The 24962-nt window shown below is 42.5% G+C and overlaps 1 protein-coding gene across 4 annotated transcripts in view; it reads right to left on the reverse strand.

Annotated features, from left to right (window-relative positions):
- Nucleotides 1-4372: 4372 nt before the first annotated feature.
- Nucleotides 4373-24962, reverse strand: part of prickle2b (prickle homolog 2b) — an 88405-nt gene continuing 67815 nt past the window's right edge. For 3 of the 4 annotated variants that reach the window (XM_085158954.1, XM_085158956.1, XM_085158957.1), the window contains 7 exons: nt 17083-17266; nt 12738-12851; nt 11888-12025; nt 9781-9984; nt 8998-9184; nt 7087-7971; nt 4373-6944 (listed from right to left, as the gene is read on the reverse strand). In XM_085158954.1, coding sequence (XP_085015080.1) covers nt 5986-6944; nt 7087-7971; nt 8998-9184; nt 9781-9984; nt 11888-12025; nt 12738-12851; nt 17083-17266 — 2671 coding nt within the window. In that variant the 3' untranslated portion in view covers nt 4373-5985. Of the gene's footprint in view, nt 6945-7086; nt 7972-8997; nt 9185-9780; nt 9985-11887; nt 12026-12737; nt 12852-17082; nt 17267-22816; nt 23470-24962 lie in introns of those variants that run through there. The other variant, XM_085158955.1, reaches the window with a different exon arrangement.

Genomic DNA, 24962 nt, shown 5'->3' on the forward strand with positions numbered 1-24962 from the left:
TCAAGTCTATTAGAACAAGGAATTAGTTTGAGAAGTGAAGGCAATCCGGATATAAAGTCTTGACCAGCCACACTTGAAGCCAGTGGAAAGGACAAAGGTCACACAGCCTTAAGTGGGTGAGAATGAATTCTGAGATTAGCAGGTTTAGTCAAGGTCTACAAGTCTAATGCTGGCCTGTGACACTTTGGAGCTCCTTAAATTAGAGGAGCAAGGAACTTGTTGGAGATAATTCAATTTGGGTGTGGTAGCCATGTTTTCTTGGTGAGTAGAGCAGAGAAAAGACAGATGGACAGCAGGGTTACTGTCACATGATATTAGCACATCCACTTTGTGAGAGAAGTGACCCTGTCACACAGGAGAGTGAGGCTGAACAGAAACGACTGCGAGAGTCATAGATCAGGGTAGAAATGTGCTGTAGAATAATCATAGAAGAGACCGTATGCATCAGCAGTGGCCTCCCCCACCATCGCGACAGCAAGAACAGGAGTCCACAGAGCACTGATGTGGTGTTCAGACTCACTAAATCCTAATTCTGAGTATTACAACACACCACAGGCCAACCCAAAAAGTCCTAACTAATCCAGAGCTGTGGCATGAAGGGGACAGGCAGGTGGTTTTAATGTGGCTGATCTGTTTAAAAGCTACTACGGTCTCAGAATACGGGGATTCACAATCCACTGGACAGGAAAAAAACTTCCCGAACAACATAACAAATCTTCTAAACTTGATTTTCAGTCATTTGAGAAAGTGATTTTTGGCACAGTGATAACTGTATTTATGCATTCTTTCCACACTAATTGAACACACATGATAGAGCTGTAGGAGAGTAGCTGTCTGGTAAGGCCTCAGTCAGACTTGTCACGCGTCTCCTATTCAGCAAGGCCAGTGAACATGTGTGCGCATGTGTATGTGCTTGGAGTTTGTATCTACTTGCGTGCCAGCGATAGCGAGCTTGTTGCGTGTGCATGTGCGATAGCACGCGGTTGGCATTCTTCATTTGTAAATAACTGAATCAAGCTATTTTAGTTTGCTCAGAGTGCAGCTGTAATTTGCAGCCATTCTGCTCTTAAGGACCGATAATTACAGCTTTTAGAGTCTCCTAAAACAACTCCAACTGTTTCAACCCATGACAGCCATGCATCTGAGCCTACACACACACACACACACACACACACACACACACACACACACACACACACACACACACACACACACACACACAACACACACACACACACGTCTGGTTGTTAATGAAACTGTTGCATTTTCTAAATGAAGTGGCTTTTAAGGCACAAATACAACATGAGGACTACTAGGATGCATGTATTACAAGGGCATTTTTTTCTTGTCAAACCTTTATCGAACATTTTGTAAATTTACTGTGTGGCAGACAAAAAAAGAAGAGTAGAGCTGGGATTAGACAGAAATTTGTACTCCTTTTCAAATAGGGCATTTGTAGTCCCAGATGTTATTAATCTAAGTTTGTATGTAATAACTGAAATGTACACCTGCTCAAACAAAATAAGAGGGTAAATAAAAATGCTTTTCATCCACATGATCTGGAGAACATTATTGTTCAAGACTAACAATGTCAGTCATGATCACGAAACGATTAAACCTCTTCTTCATGACACCTAGTTCGACTATCACCAGACTGTAACTTCTTTGTACAGTGAAGACACCTAACCGCTCATGGCTCTAAATTACACGCTTGGCTGACAATATGACTGTCACAACTGGAAGCATCCAAACCACTCGAGGATTATCTCCCCACCATCCGCTATCTTGAATACGGCACAGCGCGGGAAGCATATGGCTGCAATCTGTGGCACCCTTCAGTGTACGGCTTCCATTTGCTTTTAATTAAACACTTGGAGACTCCCCACACACACACACACACACACACACACACACACACACATACGGGTGAGGGACTAATAAAGAAACAAACTAATATGGGCAAGCAGTGATGATGTAAGGGAAGCTCGTGTTTCAAGAGCAATAATATTCACGTTATTGAAGGCAGACCAAAGACTGACTCTCACTGTATGTCTCAGTACCTTTTAAGTAAAAGGATTTGAGTGACAGACACCCCAATGATATACAGTCTGCAACATGAACGCTTAAAGCAGCAAAGTCCACATTTACTGGCCAGGCCATCAGCAGCAGTCAGACATAATGTGACTCATGTTTTTGCAGCTGGCTTTGCGGTATAATGACAGACTAATTCAGGTCCATTCCTTCCTGTCTATGAGTTATCTGCACATCCCCAAGTAAACACGAAAGCTGAGCTACACGCCTTATTGTCTGAGTTCAGGTGAGGCAAACATACTAATGTGACCATTATGCCAACAACATTAGAGCTTCAATGGATCAGGAGACTGGCGTTTGCACACCTTGTTCCAAGTGTGTATGTGTGTGTGTGTGTGTGAGGGGAGGGGTGGGGTGGGATTATGGGACTAGCAGCAGTAATCCCCAGACCACATGGACATTATCAATCCAATTTACAGTATGACTTTGCTTAACACTTTCCAATACCACCTGCTCTACTGTACAAATAATTAACCCTCCTGTGCATGTCTTGTTGTTTCTATTACCATTTTAAATCTTTTCTCTTTAGTCAGAGTATTCAAAAAGTAAAATACTTTTGACATTGCAGATTTGTTTTGAATTTCAGTGGACTTAAGATGAAATAAAAACTGTCAGAGCATCCATCAAGATGTTGCCAGGAAATCTAATGAACAGGTTTTCAAGCATGGCTGAAGAATCTTACTTGGCTTGAGTCAGCAAGTTTCCCTCCTTAGTACCATTTCTCTGGAGGTGGCCACAGTTTGGGGGGGGGGGGTTGTAATTGGAAATCCCCCCGTAGTGCTCATTAGCAAGCAAATATACATCATGTGATATGTACTCCAAATTGCTCATTTCATGTAGCACCTTGTGTTCCTCTGCTTGGTAATTCATGAGGTATGGCACTAGTTACCTTAACAAAGTACAAAAACAAATGCAAAGTAAAGTAAAATCCATCCATCTTCTTCCATTTATCCAATTCAGAGTGGAAGGGGGCTTATTCCAGTTGCCATAGGCCAAGAGGCAGGGTAACCCTAGGCCGATCAGTTAGAGAGCACACATAGAGACAGAAAACCATTCACACCTACAGCAAAGTCAGAATCACCACATGTGTGTTCACCACAATCTCTGGGTCTTCAGCCAGCCATAAGAAGAATTTAGCTTAGTATTCTTACTACAAACATCATGGCAAAAATGAGGAGACACATAAAGAGGAAGGCAAAGGGAATGATACAAAGCATGAGGGTGTAAAGAGTATATTGTGGACTGGCTTTCAGTTGGTAAGAGAGCTTTACACAGGATGTACGATGGATGTCGAGTTGGCCTTGCCTTTGGATTAGTAAAATATTAGCCAGTGAACCATATCTTGTGTTGTCGCAGTTGTTTGATGTTCGGCTGCGTTGGTGATCGCTTACTAGCCAAGTTTTTAATCTTGAGCTAAATTAGCCCATTTCAACAAGTGCCTTTGATGATGCTAGCAGACTTGCTACATTGGTACATCTGCTCCTGTTGGCTTGTAGTGCCGCACCTTGGCTTCTAAAGATGTGTTTGCTATCAACTTGTGCACATGCACTGCTGTCCTTCATGTCCTTTAACATTATAGCCAATAAAACATTATTCAAAGTTTACCATGTTAAACTATTTCAGTATGTTCTGATGTTAATAAGACACCAGGGAATGATTGGCCCTAGAAATGGCCCACATGTGCAGCTTTCTTTTGGGCTCTCAATCAGGGCGAGTCGGGCTGCCTCAACATGGCCACAGGTTCACATAATATGGGCCAGATGTCAGGTGCATTGTGACATTTGGGCCATATTTGCCCCTGAATGAGACGCAGATGTTGTAAGAATTCCAAATTAGACACAAGTGTCAGTGTCAGTCTGGTTGAGACTGAATATGCAGCTCACCCTGACAGAAATGTAATTAAATGTCAGTGTCTTAGGCATCATGAAAACCAGCTTTTAATTTGGCCAATTTCAGGAACAACAATGTCTCAGCCACCCCATTAGCATGGTAACAAAGAATATTTGTAGCATCACCAGGTTTCAATAACTAAATCCCTAGACCTTTGTCAGCAGTTTCCAACTTGTGCAAGCTGATGCAATAAACCAGAAATGCAGTGGCATGTTTCCAGGACAATGGACCTCTGTGTGTTTGAATATGAGTGCATACACCGTCGAACAATTCATCTGAGGATGACTCTAACCGGCTTCTACAGCCCACTGTCATTCATTTATTTATTAAACAGATGGACAAAGTGACTCTTTTGCGCACTTGCCCTATCTCTGGAGAGAAATACAGGTCACTCAGTGAAACTCACTGAAGTACTCTTTTATTCCAAATGCAGGACCAGGTCAGCCAAATAACACATGCATAACGTTGTTTTGGTCATTTTTCTATCTCTACATTATAGATATTTAATACATAAATGACTCCATCTATACAAATATAAAAATATGTGAGGCTTCATTTACAACCATATGTACACTGACTTCATTAACTTAAGTGAAATTATTAATTCTTTTATCTATTTACATACTATTAAACTGAATTCAATAGTACATTATATCCTATATCTAAATCACATTGCATGAAAAAGCAAAACTATCTGGTAATGTACACTCGTTTGCTGCGTGGAAATTAAGTTAAAAAAAATTGCACCTCAGCTTTTGATAAACATTGGGACTTGACAAAACTGCACATGTAACTGTTCGCCTTAATACTCAGGAGTTATTGTGAAAAGTTAAAAAAAAAGGAAAAAAAAACATGCAAACACTTGTTTTTTTTTTACTGTTAACTGACTGTAATTCATCACTGACTTTCAATTACATCATAATCAATGATAAATAACACTGGATAGTTGGAGTAGGTGATTTTGTTTTTGTTCCAGATGGAGAATTTTAGTGTACACAAGGTGAACAACAGCCCTTTTCAGACATGGGATATATGTAACATTGCTAGCTTCATGAATTTGTTTAAGTCAGAGGGTTCTGTCATTCAGATGTAGGTCCATTTTACATAAATGTTCTCATGGCTTCACTCAGAAAGCACTGAAGGAAGGAAAACTTTCTGGCTGTAATCAGCTTTCATTTAATAAATATATATATCTGCCAGGTCAATTTGTAGTCATGGGAATACATCCACATCCACACATTTTTGTAAACAGATTAGACACTTTATAAACTGTAGCCTAAAAACTAGGACAGGTCATTTGTCTAAAGTCTAAAAGGTCATCATCCCTGTCTCCACATTAAAGATATTTTATTGTAATTTAAAAACCAAGTGCCACAAAAATCTTGCTGCTAACTTACTGCAGGTATGTAATATGCTCAGAAGAAAGACTTCCATAAACAGCTGGAGGCAAACTAACTTGTTTACATTGCTTTTTATTAATGTTTTCTGAACAGGTTAGAATAGGTTAAAGTCATCATTCATAGTCTATCTTCAGTACGGTATGTTAAGATGATATATACATGAAGTCACTGGTCCATGAGGTATGCACTGACCAGCGTTGGTGCTTAAATGTGGAAAATGCAGGATATTAAAACTTTGTCCGGTGTGTGGGGGGGAAAAGGTCAGTTTATTGTGTTTACGTTTTTTCAAAAAGGAATGGGTTTGTGGCTTTCTTGAGCAGAGTGAGACCATGAGATACCTACTGAGAACTGGTGGTCTGATTTGCCAGTTACTGGCTTTTTAACTTCCAAAATAATAGTGAGCTTAACAACTCAGAGCAGACACACATAATCCCTACTATTGTCCAAGCCAATCCATTAATGTTACGGCATACTTTCAAACTTATCCAGTGCTTTGTAAGATTGGCACTGCTGAAGTAACATGTTCAGATGTTGCTAGATTAAAGGTAAGGAATGCATGTCTGAAAAGGGCTAAAAAGTTATATAATGAGCAAATGTCAAGATGTTAAGAGATAATGCAGTTCTTGCTTTTTCTGCGTTTGCGGGTGTGTAACTGCCCACTACGGTTGGGTCCTCCCATTCCTGCGTTGTTATACTTGTGGACCAGCTCCTGGTTGCTGAGGTAGCGCAGCTGGATGGGCCTGGGTATCGGTTCACCCAAGAAGTAACCTTCATCCTCTGATTCTGAGGATGATGAGCAAGTGGAGCACCAGTCATCGTCATCATAATCATCCCAGGAGTACTGATTCAAGCCAGTGCGTCTGTTGGCCCCAGGGTTTTGTAGACTCAGGTCTGAAGTGGTCCTGGGGCACTGCCTGAAGAGTTGGGGCTGGTATCTTCCCCCTCCTCCTCTTCCACCAAACTGGTCTCTTGCACTCCTTGGTGGCGGGAAACAGTCATAATCCTCTCGGACATGTAGCTGTGGTCTTTCTTGAGGCCTTTGTCTTTGCTCTGCCACCAAGTGGAGAGCGTTTTCTGAACGAGAACGACGGGATCTCCGAGAGCGGTGATGGTGGTGCCTACGCCTCTGTGGAGTCTCTTCTGGGGCATCTATCCGGATACTGGCTCCCCTTCCTCCACCTCCACCACCACCTCCACCCACCCTGCGCTCACTAATGGGAGGCAAGCGTGAAGCGTTGGCGTTGCTCACCAAACTAAGCCCATCTTCCTCCTGAAAGGTGAAGCCAGGTGGTAAACGAGTAATGCCCATACCCATGCCCACACCCATGCCAGAAGGGTCACAGTACTGCATCTGGTATTGAGTGGGTCTGCGAGGGTTCATTTCCATATAGGACTGACCAGCAGTGAGACTGTGAATAGACTCAGAGCTGCGAAACTGCCCTGAGGAGTTGAGGGTGTCCACATGACTTTTCTCAGACACATTCATTCCAGAGTCTTTGCTCAGGTCCGGCATAGAGAAACGTGAAAGGTGCTCCTGACGCTTTCCCCCAGCATCTGAGTTGCCTGTAAGGAAACAGAGTAGAATTTGGAGAAATCACTGCCTTTTACTCACTGTCACATTAGCTTGAGGAAACATCTTAATATGCAACAACATGCAAACACACAAGTCAAACCAAGATCTAGTGTGTACTACTACCACACCAACCTGTAGCATTGGAGAGAGCCAGAGACTCCATGGATCCTCTTGGGGTCTGCTCTAACGGGGTCAGTTGCTCTGTCAAGTTAAGTGCATTTATTGGGTTCCTGCTCCTTGCGGTTTGTTGGGTAGTTGCTGAAGGCCCCGCATCTCTGTCCCTCTGAAAACCGTGCAAACTAATTGAACGCTTGTCTGAGGAGAAGCCATTGTGTTTTTGAGTGCAGTGGGACACCTCAGTGAAGCTCTTTTGGGTCCTCAGTTTGGGTGGATAGTACTCTTCTGGAGCTTGCTGTTGGAACCACGTCTCATTCAGAGAGTGGCCTTTCATGGCTGAAATAGGCGGTCGCTTTAAACCTCCATTCTCCTTGATCCTGTAATCCTGCTGTTGATTATTCTGTCCAGAGCAGGTGGGGTTATAGACACTTCTGACATTGCACTGGCTAAGAAGCTGGAGAGGTGTGGGATTAGCAGTTGGATCAGATTGGGATTCATAAGTGTAACCAACGCCTGCTTGCTCCTGGTTCTGCCAGGAAGGTGGCTCACGAGTCAAACTGGGTGTTTGGCTGGACAGACTCAGAAGATCCATTTGTAAAGATAGTGGGTCCACTTCCCCTGAACATCTTTCAGTCTGCACCCCGCCTCCCCCTCCATTCTTTGTTGTTTTAGAGCTGCGTCTGGACTCTCTAGTGGAGCGAGCACTTTGAAAGGCCGAATCAGAAGAGTCGGAGCCATTAGGCTCTTCCCCTAGACTGCAGGAGCGGGAGCAGAAGATCTGGCCTTGCTTGGGCAGGAAAGGCCGACCCAGCAGAGAGCGTTTACAGCGTGCACAGCAGAAGCAGCTTTCAGTAGCATGCCAGTGCTGCCCGTCATACGTCATCTGGCCTTGATCAATACCTGCAGGAAAGATAAACACATAAATGACAGATACTCATACTCACGTATTCATGGTATCAAAGGGCATAACATTTAAAAATGTAATTTAAACAAGCTGTGTTGTGTAAAATTGCAGCATACTGCAAGTAGCTTATACAGTAAGAAAATGGAAAATGGAGCTAGAGGCGGCAACTTTGCTGTGTTTCAGGGTAAACTCATTATGACGCTCGCCCAGCATTGTATAAACACATAGCATTTTGAGAATGTTTCCAGTTGTTGCAGGGGAAAAGAAAACCAGCTATTTGCTAATGACTGCCATCTGGATTGAGAGTGCTTTCTGGTGGTTTTCATTTGTAATCAGTTTTATTTTTGAGGCCAAATACTTTTCTGTATCCTGTCTGACTAATAATTACAGCGCAAATCTGTAGAGAAATATGTGCCAAAAATCACACCTGGGCATCCTGTCCTGGGAAACACACACGTACGTGTGCAGTTACACATGCATGCACATGAGCATGAACTCGAAGACAGAAAAATTGCTTATAGGAATGTTTCCAGCTGAAAAATCCCCCATTTTCTTCTCTCGCTGGGGTTGTCTCTACACTTGTCTGACACTTTATGCCTTTATAAACTTAAAAAAACAAAAATAGCAACCAAAAACTGGCCCATAATTTGAAAAGCCACGTGATAGTCATCCCTTTTCCCAAATGTTGAGTTCCACACTGCATGATGTATATTGTATACATTTCTGTGCTTTGTAAAGGTAAGTCTGTGGTGCTCAGTTTTGCACCCCTGCCACAAATATTCTGAACTTTATTCCATGAGAAAATGCTGAAAACAAGACCACATCCATGCTACTGTAACTCTTTTCTTCTCTGTGCAAACTTGCATCTGAATCCTCTTATATATAAATTATGTATTTGGAACTTTAATAACCTTTCAGCAACCAATTCTTTGCATGAACTTCTAGTCATTAATGCAGTCCATATGAACAGTGATGGAAACAATAGATGGAAGTGATGGATGATGGGGAGTGAGGCAGCATACCAATATGTTCCCCGCAGGAATCGCAGTACTCTGCATACAGGGACTCGAAGCAGGAACAGCAGTAGGGCCGTCCCTCCTTCATGATGTAACGCTGACCCCCCAGCACAGTCTCGCACTCAAAACAGCAAAAGTGCTTCATATGCCAGTGACGGCCCTCTGCCTCGGTGCACTCATCTGCAAAGATGATCTAAGAACAAATACATAAGAAAGAGTATTGTTTATTGAAAGTCCATAGCGATAAAACGGCAGTTGGGTTATTACTGCGTGCTGAATGACAGGACAAAGACTGCTTGCCCTCCCACTCCATACCATTTTTTCCTCTGCAGCTTGGCACTCTTAGATCATTCTTTGTCGCCAGTTCGTGTAGGAGGCTAATGTGTGTGAGGAACTGAAATCTTGGTGGTGCATTTGCTTTTAATTACGCTGCTGTTAAACCGCTGGGATGCATTTAAGTGCCAAAAGAGTCCTTGTCCCCATTTGCAGAGTAAGAGTCGGCGTTAATGGGCTGGGAGATCAGGATATTGAAACTCAACCCCTTTAAACTGGATAAACCTCAGCAGACATTAAACTGTGACGGAGTGTGCTGTGAGCTCGTAAGCGTCGTATGACAGCAATTTGGTGTGTATATAGGCATGTGTAAGTGCAGAGTGCATGTGTGTAAACACTATAAATAGCCCTACTGGCACAGTTACAGGCACAGCTTGTCCAAGTGGGTGACGTGTACCTATTAAGACATGACCATCCACGTGTAGCCTTGTGTGTCTGCGTGTGATGTGCGTTTACCTCATCGCAGGCAGTGCAGCGTGGCTTCAGCCTCTCGGCGTGGTGCCGGCCGCAGTAGATCTTTCCATCCTGGTAGAAATAAATGAGGTCCACCAACAGCTCGTTGCACATGCTGCACACGAAGCACGCAGGGTGCCAACACACACCGTGACCTGCCCGGGATGCGAACACAGCAATGTCTCCGCCGTTTATCTGGCCTCCACACTAAACAGAAAATGAAATGAAACAACTAAATGATCGCTGGGTTTATTTGTCGCAATTTACCAGCTTTCTCTTATATGAATCCAATGTGAGCACTGTTTCGTTTCTTATTTAAAAAGTGTCTAAAGCTCAAAGTACAGAATTGAATGAAACGCTTCTTTGATACAATAATGTAAAATCTTTGCACGTGAAAAAAAAAACCACCCCGTGAGACTCATGTGTCATGATCCAGCAAGAAGTCACATGGCTCAAATGAGTTTTTCAAAGCATAAGGAAAGCTGAAAGTCCATGCCTGCAGAGCTTCTTTTTTTTTTTAATGAACAGACAGGCCAGCATCCTGATTTGTTGTATGGCATCACTGATTGCTTAATGTAAAGTAATTCCTGTTAAAACGGTTCATTGGAAACAGGACATAAGACCGTCTAATCCAATTTGCTTCATTTAGAGGGATGGAATTACAATCTAATCCGACAGGAAGTGAAAAATTGTTTTAAATCTGGGATGAACTCCATTTATTGGACCTTTAGTCAAACTTACTGGAGCATCAGAGGATAATGGCCGCAATTCCAACCACTGTCATCATCACTTAATATCACCCGTTACTTAATTGATAATACAATTGATAGATTGGTCTACAAAAAGTTACAGTCAAGTAATACATATACTAAAGCCGAAGTTAATAGCTGTAAATTGGTTGTTCTGTCCAAACAATGGCCGGACAGTTTAGCCTCACAAAAGACTCCAGAAAACATTCTGTTAACTGAAAATGTTTCACGGATTAAACAGTCACATCAGCGCTACAGAAGACGCAATAAATCAAGAGATTTCCATGAACTTAAAGTCCTCCTTCCATTGGATCTCTAATAAGGTCAGGTTAGTGCTGATACCAATCGAACATACTGGATCAGTAAATCTCTGTAACACAATTATGCAAGTCGAAAAGGCTGCGAGCACAAAGGTGTGTTCAGGAGGTGGGAACCAGAGAGATAAAGAATTTGAGGGGAATTTGGTGGAGGACACTGGTGGGACAAACGATAGATTTATTAACGGAGAGATATGTAGGGAAGATTAAAAAAAAAAGTGTGAGAGAGGCATGGAGGTGTACAATCAGAGAAGACGGGAAGATAAACGAGCAGCAGCACCAGTAAGACGGGAGGAAAGGTCAGGCAGGCAAAGCAGATTTAGAGGGGTGGGAAGGTGGAGACGGAGGTAGAGTTGCAATCAGGTTATCTAACTGGCACAAAGCCTAGAGCTGCGAGAAACCAAAGAGAGGGGGGGGGGGGGGGGGATTCAATCAATACAAACTCTCCCAACAATCCACTCCCTCGTGTGTGTGTGTGTCTGCTAACTGGATAAGAAACACGAGCTATAAAGCAGCTGTACACCCGGAGCACCAGCACAGCACTGAGTATCTCCACCTTGTTTGAGCTTGTTGTAAATAAAATGACAAACGGCCAGTGGATGCATGAAGTGTGTATGTTTATTGTTAAATGGGAATTCCATTCAGCTCCAAACTTCCATTATATAAGAGTACAAACACTAAGCATCTAGAGAATTTAGAGCAGTCTAACTCAACTATAATGAAATCAGCTGTATTTCAGAATTTTTATAGTTGGTGAGGCATAAAAAGAAGAAAATAAAGAGGGGGCACCATACCCACACACATCACTTTAAGAGTTTGATGTGCGACAAGGTCACAATAGTAATTTAACTGCATCTCCCTCGTTTATATACGTCAACATTAAACCCCACTGACATGCCAGCAGGTTGTTCCATATGTCTGCCACATGACTCACTTCTGTCACTTCTCTGTCCACATAGAAATGACATTTATATAAAAAATAAATCAATAAATAACACGGAGGTCAAATGTATATTTTATGCTTTCGACATTTCTTTCAGCTACCTGTTCGCAGATCGCCCCCATCATCGTCACGGGGAGTGGGCGGACGTTGCCCCGACCCAGGTTTTCGCGCTTCCGCTGGTTACTGAAGAGCTTCAGCTCTCGCTTCTCCTCATCATCCAGACTGTTACAGTAGCGCACCTGGATGAAGATCACATGACCATGAAACCACAAGAACATGAACTGGAGCGGTGACAGAAAATGGATGGATGAATGAACACTAATTAAAGTGAATAGAAATAGTTTTGTTTTTTTTAAAGATTTCAATAACTGTATAATGTTTGCCAGGTCAGTGACTGATCCCAGAGTTGAATTAATTGTCATTGTCATGTTTTTGTCATTGCTAAGAAGTGCTGATATTGTGCTCTGCTTTTGCTGGGTGCAAATTGTGAATCAGGACTAACCAGGAACCACATCACCAAATGAATAACTGGCTCTCAGATCGCAGCTGACGAAACAACTGACCAATCAGATTAGTAGGTGGAATTAAGAACCCACCCACTACCTGACCACAAATTGGTTCTGTGAAGTCCCGCTTAATAAAGTGAAAAGAAATAACAGCTCAGGCTGACTGTTAGCCTAAACTAAGGTGGGAAACAGAGCCGACCTTCACGGGGATCCCTTCTTTTAATCTCTTCAAACAAACTGTGGTAATAATTTATTAATGTAACCAACTTTAATAGGCAGCGATAAACACTTCCCTATCTCGCCCATTAGGGAGACAGACTCCACTTTTTAAAGCGTCTGTCTTCTCCCCGCTCCCCCTCTTATCTCTGTATTGCCCTGAATGGATGAATGGATGGATGGATGGATGCATGGAAGGTGGTGGGGGAGGGCATCTGTTTGGACTCACCTCATTGTCGTGGGGCGGGAGCTGATTGAGCAGCTGTTTGATCCTGTATTTCTCCCCTGGGCTGTTCACGTAGGGCACCTTGTCCTCAGGCAGGGAGCTGTAGTACTGATGAACCTGAGGGAGAGACAGAGAACATTTGGACTGAGGGGCTGTTTTCATTACCAGGTAAGTGCTCAAATATTCTGCAGTAAGTGACTTCTTTCTTTTGTTGTTGTACCATCTACAAAAACTGAGAAATTTCAGCCTTTATTTGATATTGTTTTGATTTTATCATTTCAGGGCTAAAAAGGTAAAACTGTGCAAGGACCAAAGTATCAAGATCTGCCACTGGGAGTCAGTCTCTCTCTCTCTCTCTCTCTCTCTCTCACACACACAGGCACAGACACACACTTTGATTTATGGCCCACCAGTAGAGACTTAATGGAACCGCACCTCTCCATCTCTGCACACTGACAAGGGAATGCATTACTGACCTGTCACAATTACACACACACATACACACACACACACACACACACACACACACAAGAAAACGAAATAGTGTTCAACATGTATGCCCCCAGCAATGCAAGCGTGTGGCAGCAGATTAATGCTAATGTGGACATTTGAAATTACTTGGACAGTCTTTACATCACCACAGCAGACAATGAGTGTCATTTCTGTGTTATTTATTACATTCTTTTTATTACACTGTAATGAGGGGGGGCTGGGGTATAACTGAGGTCAGACAGTTATATATGAATGTGACCGGAGAGGGGGGCAAATGAAGAAAGCCACAGGGTTTTTAAAGAGAGGTTTGAGGATAGATGAAAAAGAGAGAAAGGGTGAGAGGTGGAGGAGGAGACATGCGAGGGAAAAAGTTAAAAAGATGTGAGTGTAGAGGAAGATATTTTTGTGTACGGAAAGACGTAAAAATGGGCAAAATGTACACCAAGGACTTTGAGAGAGACAGCATGTGTGATCGATGCTTGCTGACAAGATCACGTCTCTCTTGATGGCCTACAGGTCAGCTGAATGGATTTACCGACTAGCCTTGTCCTTGGCAATAACACAGTCTGCCACACAAAAACAGATTAACCTGAATAACGCAGACGTGCATCAGTGTGTAAACACCCGAATCAAAACTGAGCAGCTTTCGAAAACTCTCTTTAAAGGTGCGGCATCACATCCAGCATCAAAGACGATCTTCATTCCCTTTAAGTATCCACTTGTACAAGCGTATTTGTTACTGGGATGAATTTATAGCAGGAGACTCTTTGCTGTAAATGTAACCCAATTCCTTCTGCTCTGCTTTTGTTGGCTCTCTGCTGGCGTTGGCAATGGACATGAGATCTGTGCTCAGGAGCACAATTTAGGGCGGGCATTGAGGGTGGGGTGGAATCTCTGGATAGTCCCGAAACAACCGACTGGTCAAGTGCCGATATATCACACAGCACTGACAAACAAAAAAGAAACTCGTGATGCACGCACACACCCACTGTTAATGATAAATTACAAAACATGCTTCCAAGAACAGCAGGGTTACAATCTGGAGGTGAAAGGCACACTGCCCCGAGGAAAAGATCTAAAGAAAGATACACACACGTACACGCATTCATATGCACGACACACAAATATTCCAGAGCGAGCCAGAAGAAGCAGCTTGCGATAATAACTGTAATCGAAAACAGACGGAAGTAAAGACAGGGCAGGATTTCAAACTGTACTGAAGGGAGTGTTTTTTAAGGCTGAAGCAAATGGTAGGACTTTACAGATGAGTGACAAGAGAGATTGCTTCACACAGCTGGTTTCTATTGCTGTTAATGGCCAGGCAGGCAGGGGAAAAAGACACCACCAGGCACCAGTTCTGACATTCTCACAACAAGCCACTTTGCAGCGGTTAGAAGACACAGATATTATATAGCTGAGAAAATACTGGTAGCTATAGTCAAACATTGCGGAGGAAAAAAAGGGTGTTTTTACTGTGAAGAGAGAGGATTTAACAGCAGTTTTCATTCATTTCCCTCCTGTTCTCACATCTTTGCTGAGATGTGTGAATGCCCATGGTGCAAAACTGTGCCAAACACTGCTAACATATGACACCTAAACACAAAGCAGAAGTGATGTTTATAGGAATATTACTAGCTTTAAAGATATCTGATCATGATCCATGAAATAGTAGAATTTGGACAGCAGGGTAGCACTAAATTAAATTTTTAGAATCGCAGCCATCTATCGATGTCAAATTCAGCAAATATCAATCTCGCTGTGGCGCAACAAAGGTAAAGCGAGGAAGCAAGTTATTAGTCCTCTTCATCCTCCAGGGACTATGGATCTTTACACATTTTCTGTCAAATACCCAACTAGCTTTTACATCCACTGACCCATCATTTACCCGTCCTTCACGGCTGCTGGCTGCAATCAAGTCAGAGGCGGATGGTTTTATTGTTCTTGATCTCAGATCGGAATGAGTCCAATTGCCCTCTGGTCTATTTTGGAAAAGGTCAAACTGGCCTCGCTTCTTTCTCTACCTGGCGCTTTTCTGTTTAATTCATCTACTTCAAGACTCTCGGCCCATGTTAGAACCTGACAGAGATACAAGTTTGCATGAAAAACCTAAAATTGAATTTCTGTACAGACATGGCACATGGAATTGATGCCTAGCAGAGTTTCCATATTAGACTGCAGCTCTTACACATGAAGAAAACGCTTATCTCTCACAGACCACTGCTAGTTATCATTCTTGCCCTTGACAAACAGTAACTTGGCAACATCCAATAATTCTATTTTAAACGATGAAGAGGAGAGAGCGAGGCGACTAGCGAGGGAGGAAAATGGCCCAATAACATGTCAAACGCACTGAATAATGGCTCCATTTGTTGCTAAAGATTCTTTTGCCGTCTCTGCATTTCAGCACCCTGATAGTGGAAAGTAGAGCTGACAGCACTGCTTGGTTGACAGAAACAATCCCAAGTTATCCCTCAGACACACCTGACTGACCACAGTCCTGCTTAGAAATGTCTCATTACAGAATAGCAGTACATCACTTGAGGCTGAACAGGAGACAGATACAGTTCCGCAGTTCAAAGCAGGAAGACTCTTGATCTGCAGTTTTTAACCTGAAGTTTTAGCTTTATGTCCACTCTCCTGAAAAAAGTCACACCAGGTCTCCACAGCTTGAATGATTTGTCATGTCAGGGTTGGAAGATAGAAACTGCTACAGCTTCTGGCACATTTCATGTGCTGCCTGCTGCTAGGTTAAAGCTAGAAGTGATTCAGTTTAACAGTCTAATATTCTTTCCATTCTCATGATCAAGTCAATCAAGTAATATCAAGTAATAAAAAAACAAAAAACAATAATCCTGAATCTCTTCTCTAGTCTGTTTAGCATTCTGATCTTGCCATACTAATCAGCCCAGTCCTCTTTATTTCCTGAATGTTCCCGAGGTTATATTTTCACCAAATGAGAAGTGACTACGGAGTTGTAAGCATGATCCTGGAGAGGGATGAATAATAGCTGGTCTCAGTCCTTTGAGGTCAAAACAATGGGGGGTGTGCCAACAATGTACTGACCAGCTCAGCTCATCAACAAAATGAAACCGGCTTCAATAAACGTTGTTATTGTCCCATAAAGCTGGAAACCCTCCCACGTGTGCGCACCTGCAGTTAAGTGAAGTATTGTAATAGACGATTTTCTGCACGGGTCCATTTTATGTGCTTATGTATTAACGCAGGCTTAGCTTTGTGGTTGTGAGGGCAATGTAACCTACTGTAAACATGTTTGCAGGGAGAAGGAATTGGAGATTAATTTAACTGCTGGAAGCACATAATCCTTGTTATCCATTAGCTGGGAGAAGGTGCAGTCAGCATGTAATATATGCGACACATGGCGACATGCAGGTCTAAACGAATAGTTGGAACACCTGCCTGTGCATATCTCTGAAAGACTAAGCTTTAACCCATGATCATATTTTACAACACCAAGCCTTATCCTAATTCACTATATAAACTTACACTGCTCAACTGCCACTACAGTGTATGGTGAAATCGGAGCTTTTGAAAGGGCGATGTAATGTGATCCCACGTCTTCTGTCATTTCATTCAAGTTCAAGCTTTAATTAGCCTCTGTGTTGTATTCTCTACACTGGAGGAAACGAAAAAGCTGTGGATTCAAATGCTCAACAATTATTTTTTTACAAAAACTTCAGCTTCACATGATAAAAAATAGATGAAAGGATTGGACCGGTGCACACAATTACACATATTTTACAAAAAAGGTGACAAGAGAAGTGATAAGATGGCGTTACTAACAAGACTGAAATGCTGGAAGACCGTGTGCTCCACAGCAGAATAAGACTAAACATACCTGTTCAGGTTTGAGACCCGGTGGAACCCAGGCGTACTCCTCCAAGGCACAGCCTGAGTCATCATCCGAGGTTGAGTTCCTCTGGAAGTCGTACATCAGTTTGGTGACCGTCTTCTCCATCTCTACGGGCATGGCTGTCACTGCATGCTCCTCACGACGACACTTACAGTGTACACAGATCTTCCTGTCAGTGACAACCAAAAAAAACCCCATCTGTCAGTTCAGTGTCGCATGTGTGCTTACATGTGCAAATTAAGGACAGATTTAATGGTCTAGAAAGAAAGCAATCGTCTAAATGGTAGCTTTAAAGTCTGGTTCATAGTTTGGGCAGTGTTGTGCATCTAAACCTCATGATATCCCTGATCATTATTAAACAAGTTCTGTGTTTGATAAAGTGATGCATAAAGAAGAACAAGAGGTCACATGGTGTGAGCCTCTAGCATCCATCATTAATAATCGAAAATAAACCATTAAAAAAAATCTTTTCTTTCAAAATTAGCCCAAGAAACACAAACTCGAAGTCTGTGAAACAACTTTTTTCCCCCCACAGGCAGTCTCATTCATCTCAGTTGAAATGTCGAGGATTCCCACTGTGGGTTTCCCAGTAAAAGAGGGTGCCACAAATGCAATGCTCATCACTCGTCTGCGGTATGACAATCTTATGTCAAGCATGCCTTGGAAATAGGCCCAATACAGCCATTGACAGTGATGGAAAACAGCACAACGCAAACACAATACACAGGCACTTTGCTATGTACAAGGTTAGCGAGAACCACTTGCAGATGCTTTGCGAGGACAGTGCCCCACCCCCATTAGCCAAAGGGATCCACCCATCTATAACAGGGAAAGCAATCCGTGTGAGAATTCCCACAGAAAACTTAGATGCAAGAGCAAGGTCACATTAAGGCACTAGGGGGTCTACAATCATTTGAGCTGCTCTTTCCTATAATTTTCCTAACCCAAGTTAGAATATCGCCCCTTCATCCATACTTCATTTCCATAAAATAATGCATCACCAATCACAGTACCACTGTCTGATTTTAGTTTCAACACCAAATACAGCTCATTTAATCATTACAGGATTGAAATTAAGCTTATAAAGAATGATTTTGGGTTTGACTGCTCACCTTTTGATTTAAAAGCCCATAACATCATTGCTGTTCATCAAAGTAAAGCTGTATTTTTGCAGACACCTCAGTTTGTAACTGTGCTACTATTCAGAAAAGGATCACAATATATGGGTTCAATACTTGAGTGCATTGGCCAAAATGAAAATGTAGCCCAACACTGCCAGGACTGCATTCTGATGCAAAGCATAGAGACAGTGCAACCATACAGATTGCCGTGTCCTTGACAGCTCTAAACCCTGCAAATAGAAACTGGGTGGGCAATGAGGTCACATCCCACTAACCCTTGCTGCCGCTCAGGCGGCCAAACCGGTGAGACAATCCCATTACCTTCTCAGAGGGATGCTGGCTTGTCTGAGAGACAGCCCTATGGAGGAGCTTAGGGACAGTCAGGACACTGTAACACATCCTCAGCCATCCAAGGTGTCAGTCTGTCCGAACACATGAATGCAAAGTAGTCTGCAATATCTGGCTTCTTGTGAATCAGTTCTTGCAGTGCGATATATTCAGCGTGTAACTGCTCGACATTTCTTGCAGACTTTATTTTTAAACCTTATGGTACTTGTTGAACCTGTTCCCACTATAATGACTACTGAGCAATTAGGTCTGATTGGAATTTCAAAATAGGTACATGTGCCGAGTCAATCCTATTTTCAAACACTGCCACTGGATATGTCCGTAAGCCTTTCTTAACTTTGCTCTGTACTGTAGCTGTGGACTCTTGAGTCTGTTGAGCTTACCAATGGGTGACGGGTGCGGGGCTGTGAAGCTAAGACTCCATCACAATAACAGTTGGCACTGTCCCAGCGTTTGTGTCAACTGCCTGTTAACGCAAAGTGCTCTGAGCCAAACGGCCATAATGCTTCATCGTGTCTCTCCCTGAAAAAAAGCACTTCTTGTCCAAGGGTTTAGCCTTAGTTAACAAAGCTCAAAATCCAATTTGACTTAGCAGTGATTGATTTGAGTGAAGAGATAGACAATGAAACACATGGAGCTCACTTTATTTAGTTCAAGCAAAATGTCTTACTGGCATGCCACAACTAGCCACATGCCTGTAATATATGTATATATACACATAGCTGAAGATGGATGAGAGATTATTTAGTGACAGGCAGAAGCCTAAAAAGCTCATGCTTTGAGCTCCAGCTAAAGAAGGACCTCTAAACTTCTGTTGTCATTGTGCAAGGGCAGCCACAGACTTCACACACTCGCTACATAAATATTAAGAAAATGCCTGAAGTGGGCAAATATCCCTGTCATGAATATTGATGACCATGATAAACAGAACAGATGTAGATGAAGTCATCAATGAGCTGTCAAGCAGGCAGACTGGGAGAAGGGTGCTTAGCAAATCCCAGTCCCAAGAGGATGATGCCATAGCCGGAGGCAAAGCAGCTTGCCTCATTACAGACCAGCACTTTCACAATTATTACTGATTTAAAGATGATTTGCTGGATGGGAACAGAATCTCATGAATCTATGAGAACATACACAATCACAATGAAAATGGTCAAAGCGCAAGGTGGATCCACCACACGAGAGAAAGCACATATGAACACTTAAAGGCCGGTATTTTGTCCTTGGGCTAAGAAGGATGAAACCTGAAAGAAAGCCTCTTCACACCACACCTTTCATGTGTCCACTCAGAAGGAGGTGACCCACATCTGTACAGATGTGGGTCAGAGAGACCTTCCTCCAGTGATTCACCCCAAACACGTCCTGATTTTCTCAAATCAGAAAAAGCAGAGAGTCTGTAGACCTTGAGGGTCCGTTTCCCCTGCTTTCCCCATGATTTACATTCTTCATGGACATGCCTGGGATTTCCCCTCAACTGAAACGTAATCCCCGAGCTTCCCCGTGTAAGCTACATGATTTCAATTAGATCAGATTTAGAAACTCTGGTAAAACAAGTCAAGTGCATCACTGACGCCTCATAAATGACTGAGATATAGGGAAGGAAGTAAAGAGGCTTGTTATTTTTTTCAAATCTGACTGGGCTTCTTTTTTTTGTCCCCTGGGAGAGCTGATATATCATTGGTCAGTCAGAGTGAGGGTTTTATCAAGCCCATGGGGTGGTTGGGGTATGTTTGTGGTTCGCAAAGATGTCAGTGGACAATGGTTCATATTTCAAGTTAATTATAATCATCATTCACTGCTGCAAGATGAGCACCCTATCCCAGGTAACGGGTAATTTTAATATGTAACTAGGGTCTACTGGGCTGCTCTAGAATTGCGTACAGTGGTTTTAACTGTTGTCAATCGGTGCAGCAAGCTCTTTAGCAAGCACAGTATCACAGTTTGTGACAGGCTGTAAGATTAAGTTGAATATCTGAAGACAAAACAAAAGTGGGCTCAATGAATTTATTGATTTTATTGATTTTAGAAGCCTGAAATGTTGGGTTAGGCTCTAGTACTGATTTAAAGATGATTAAGTTTTAGGAAGGTAAGGTAGGTACTAAAAAACCCCATCTGATAAAGAGCAATTCACAGAAGTGGGTCTTTTGAGCAGAAGTCATCATTTTCTCCCGAAACCACTGCAGCTTTTCCATGGTATCAGAAGGTCAGATTAAAATCTCATCTTTAAATGCAAGCTCTACACAAAAAGCAGAGGTTGCATGACAAGAAGGGAGAGCGGAGAGGATGGGACAGCTGGGCGCAAGGACACTCCAAGTGTTTTTTTTTTTTTATCCCCCCCTCTTCTTCTGCTTTTGTTTTCTTTGGAAGAAGAAGCGTAAGAAGATAGAGTCTTTTGTCTTTAACGGCCTTTTGTTTAGCAAATACAAGCTTTCCAGCAGTAATATTTGAAGATAAATTTTAAAGGCGCTTTGAGAAACAGCCCTGCTTTCACAAATTATAGCTATACAAGCTACACAAGCAAACAAAGTCATACCTATGGTCTACATTTTCGACTTCAGAGCTATTAAGAGTTAATCACAGGCAAACACAACTGAGGTGTCTCTGGCATAACCCAGGCTTGATAAAGGCATTTTCCATGTGTGGCCAATTAGCAAGAACCTGCTGCAACGTGCCGCTGATGGCCAAGATTAGGCCCGCACCCACCTGTCATGGCCACTTATAGATTAGCCTGCTCTTTTGAACTAGGCCCTGGTCTACACTAATGGCCAAAATTATTTTACAGCATGTTCAACAACAACAACAACAACAAAAAATATTATGTTGGCACTGAATTTTGACAGTGTGAGCTGGTTTTTTAGTAGACGATTGACAAGTTAACACAGCAAGGTCACTTTTAATCGTCACAAGCAGCAAGAGCACCTGCAAAACCAGCTGTCAAAGTCTATAATGGCCAAAGCTTGAAAACATAATTCAAGGGATTGTGGATATTTTAACAGTTGTATTATGGGAAATGTAGGCCATCATATTGGACCTGAATCGGTCCAATATGAAACGGAAGGATAAAAGGAGACTGTGTTTGCATAACATCACACTGGGACACTTTACTATACATGAGATAAGCTCACATTACTCAGTCACTGTGAGATGACTTATTCCATAAATTGACAATACTTTCGATGGGATGGGAGGTCATGGAAGGGTCAAACTTGCATCAATACAGATGTTGTTTTGGAAGCACTGTGGTGACAGGTCGTTAGTCATTCTCGTTCAGTTCCCAACACACATTAAATGGCCTTGATACACTTTCAGAGAAAGTACAATATTGCTGTTATATCACGCTGACTTTTCTTTCAAAGCGTCAGTGAGGAAAAGGCAGGAACCAATGAGCATCCGAATCACCACACCCCCCAAAAGACAGTTGCGTATGTCAGAAATGATGCTGGACAGGCGTTTAGGTTCCTGTCAGTCTGCTCTCGGACCCGAGGTGCACAGCGATCCTGCAGCCAGCTGCCACACATTATTCCGCATTATTCATTGTCGCCCATTCATGTGCTAATCCAGCGGCGCTTTTCACTGCTAAAAGTAAGTAATAAGTAAACTATCTTAACAGATCAATTAATCTGCATTGAGTTGTGTCATGCAAAGCCACAAAGACGTACAGTCAGCAGCAAACTTCAGGAGAAAAAACGACATAAATAATCAGACAAAGAAAAATACAGATCCTTCTCTAATGCAAACTGTCGAGAAGAAAATACTAATTTGCAGACCTTTGCTCGGGCAGACTATTGTCTGTTGTGTCAGTTCAAAATACAATCCATATGTCACACAGCTACACGGTCCACAGCACACATTACTGGTCTGACCAGTGCGCTACAGGAGGTGGGGTGGGGGATATAAACCAGGGAGAACACGTCCACAGAGAGAAAGTTCAGCAATCTGCATTCAAGTGTTATTTACAATCGAAAAAACACCCACTTGTGAAACAGAAGAGTGCAACACCCTAAAAAAATCTTGTAGAGGGTTCAACTTGTTTATACATTTTTAAAAAAGGCAGTGTGCTTTAACAGTCCTGCGATTATTTTACACATAAATTCAAATCAGGATTAAGCCAGACAGGACTAAAAGTTCACGAACAGACTGGTGGCGCATTCCCCAATCAATCGAGCCTTTAAAGTCCCCGTCTCCGTTTGCGCTTTTACACAAGAGCTACCAAACAATAACACAAACACTATCAATAATGTGCCCCTTACCTTCTTACAAACTGCAACCGAGAGAAGCCATTACCGTGACCTCGGAGGCTTTGGTGTTGCGGGTTTTAAAATACGCGTTCCTCATTGCAGAATTTGTCACACAACTCCAACAGCTTCCCCACGAAAACACGCCACTCTCGCCCGCTGCGTGATCCGCACCCCTCTGCTACATTTATCCCGGCCGTTTAAAAGCCTTTTGTCAACCCTCTCCTCTTCGCAAATACACTCTGGGGGGGCTCTGCAAACGAGGAAAAGCCCCAACGAAGAGCCAGTATGAAGTGCGTAAAAGCGGATTCCTCTTTTCAGTACGTCCAGTAAGTGCGCAAATTCCACCAGAGGGAGAGAAAAAAAAGATTTTGTTGCTCAACGAGAATAACAGAGCTCTCCTTTGGCAGTAACGTTAAACACTGCTGCCGAGTCTCAGAGAAGATCGGCGCGGACTTTCAGTGCGTAAAAGCCCAGAGCGCTCCAAGAGCTCTGCTTTCTGCTGACAGAGCCACACAGCAGCAGCGCTTTAATCCTCCCCCCGTTTGTCAAGTGCGCTTAGATTAATAGCTCGATTCCGGTTTACCCTTTCAAAATAGAAGCATGGCGTCAAAAGTTTGGTTCACTGGTCGATCTATTATTTTCTTCCTCGTTTGTGTTTATAACATTTATTTACGCATATTCAGTTTTATTTACTGAAACACTGTTTCTTCTCTTTTTGACATCAAAGTCCGTTGCAGTGCAAATGATTCTGTGAAAAGAAGGCCAATGGACCTTAAGTTCTTATTTATAATAACATAAATAAAAATGAAAGTTTGCATGTAATCATGAAACCCACCGATAGCATGGGGGGCATCTACTTTAGTTTTTTCCCTCTTCTTTGTCAATTCATACTGTGATGAATGAGTAATGAGTATACAAAATTACTATTTTGTTCAGATATTGAGTAGCAAATATATTTCTTCTTCCTGTAAACGCCATTACTTTTAGCATTTTATTTTCACATTTTGTTTCAAATTACAGCACAATGTCAACTTTCTATTTGAAGGCAGATTTGTTCACTTCCTGTGTTATTCTGGGCCCTCTCTGGTTGGTCAAACAAGTGCACGCACGCACACACACACTTTTCTCCTCTGTCCTGCATGCTAATGTGCCAGTGTGATGTCAGTAAGTCAGCATCCCTACACTAGTGTAATTAGCAGCATGAATGACTGGTGGTCTGGCAGGATTTGCATGTGAATCAAACCACTTGCCTGAGTCAGTTGCTGGGGGCAAAAAGAGAGACAGAAAGGGAGGCAGGAGAGAGAACAGCAGCAGGACGCTGACTTGGTCATGCAAGGACATGAGCGCTCATCCAGAGAGAGAGAGGCAGATAAGCTCTCTTTAACATGAGAAACAGACATTAGCTGAAACAAAAGGACAAAAGACTTAGAGAGCAATGAAAATCCACTGTATGAAAAATGAATTTAGAGCTCTTTAACAGTTTCATGTCACACGTGAACCATTTTGTTCCCTTTACTTAAAAAAAGAAGAAGATCTAACTCACCAAAATACAGTGGACAATTGTTTGACCGTGTGTGTCTGTGTGTTCATAGTGCTGTGGACTGAGACAGTGACCTCAGTCAGTACGCACACACATGCTAAAGTTCTCCGCTAATATGTCTCCTGCTGTAGCCAATAGCTCTCTAATTAGGCACGAGTAATCCAAGCAGGTATCGTGTTGTGTTTTGAACCCACACAAAAAAATGCAGCTTGCTAACCAAGTTATCTACAGTTAGCACTCAACCAGTCTTGTCAGAGTTCAAAACGAGTGGGTGATGCCATGATGCCAACATTCATCTTTTATATACAGGCTATGACAAACATTTGCAAAAGTTCTCAAAACATCCTGTGTTATACTTTCTGTTACAGTAGGCATCTGCACAAGAACATCTGCCACGATGGCACTCACCCTCTCTCTTACACACACAAACATGGTAAATGAGAGATGAGGTGAAAAAAAAAAGGTTTATAAAAGCCTGCGCAGACATTGTTGCTGATTCTTTCAGATGTGGAGGGTGAGTCTTGCAACATTGCGTGTATAACTCCTTTGGAAATCTAAGAATACTAGTAACAGCTCAGGCTGTACTCACAAGCACTCCATAAGATTTTATAAGCCCTA

Source organism: Neolamprologus multifasciatus, chromosome 5, assembly GCF_963576455.1.
Source record: "Neolamprologus multifasciatus chromosome 5, fNeoMul1.2, whole genome shotgun sequence".
In the NCBI taxonomy this organism is placed as follows: Eukaryota; Metazoa; Chordata; class Actinopteri; order Cichliformes; family Cichlidae; genus Neolamprologus; species Neolamprologus multifasciatus.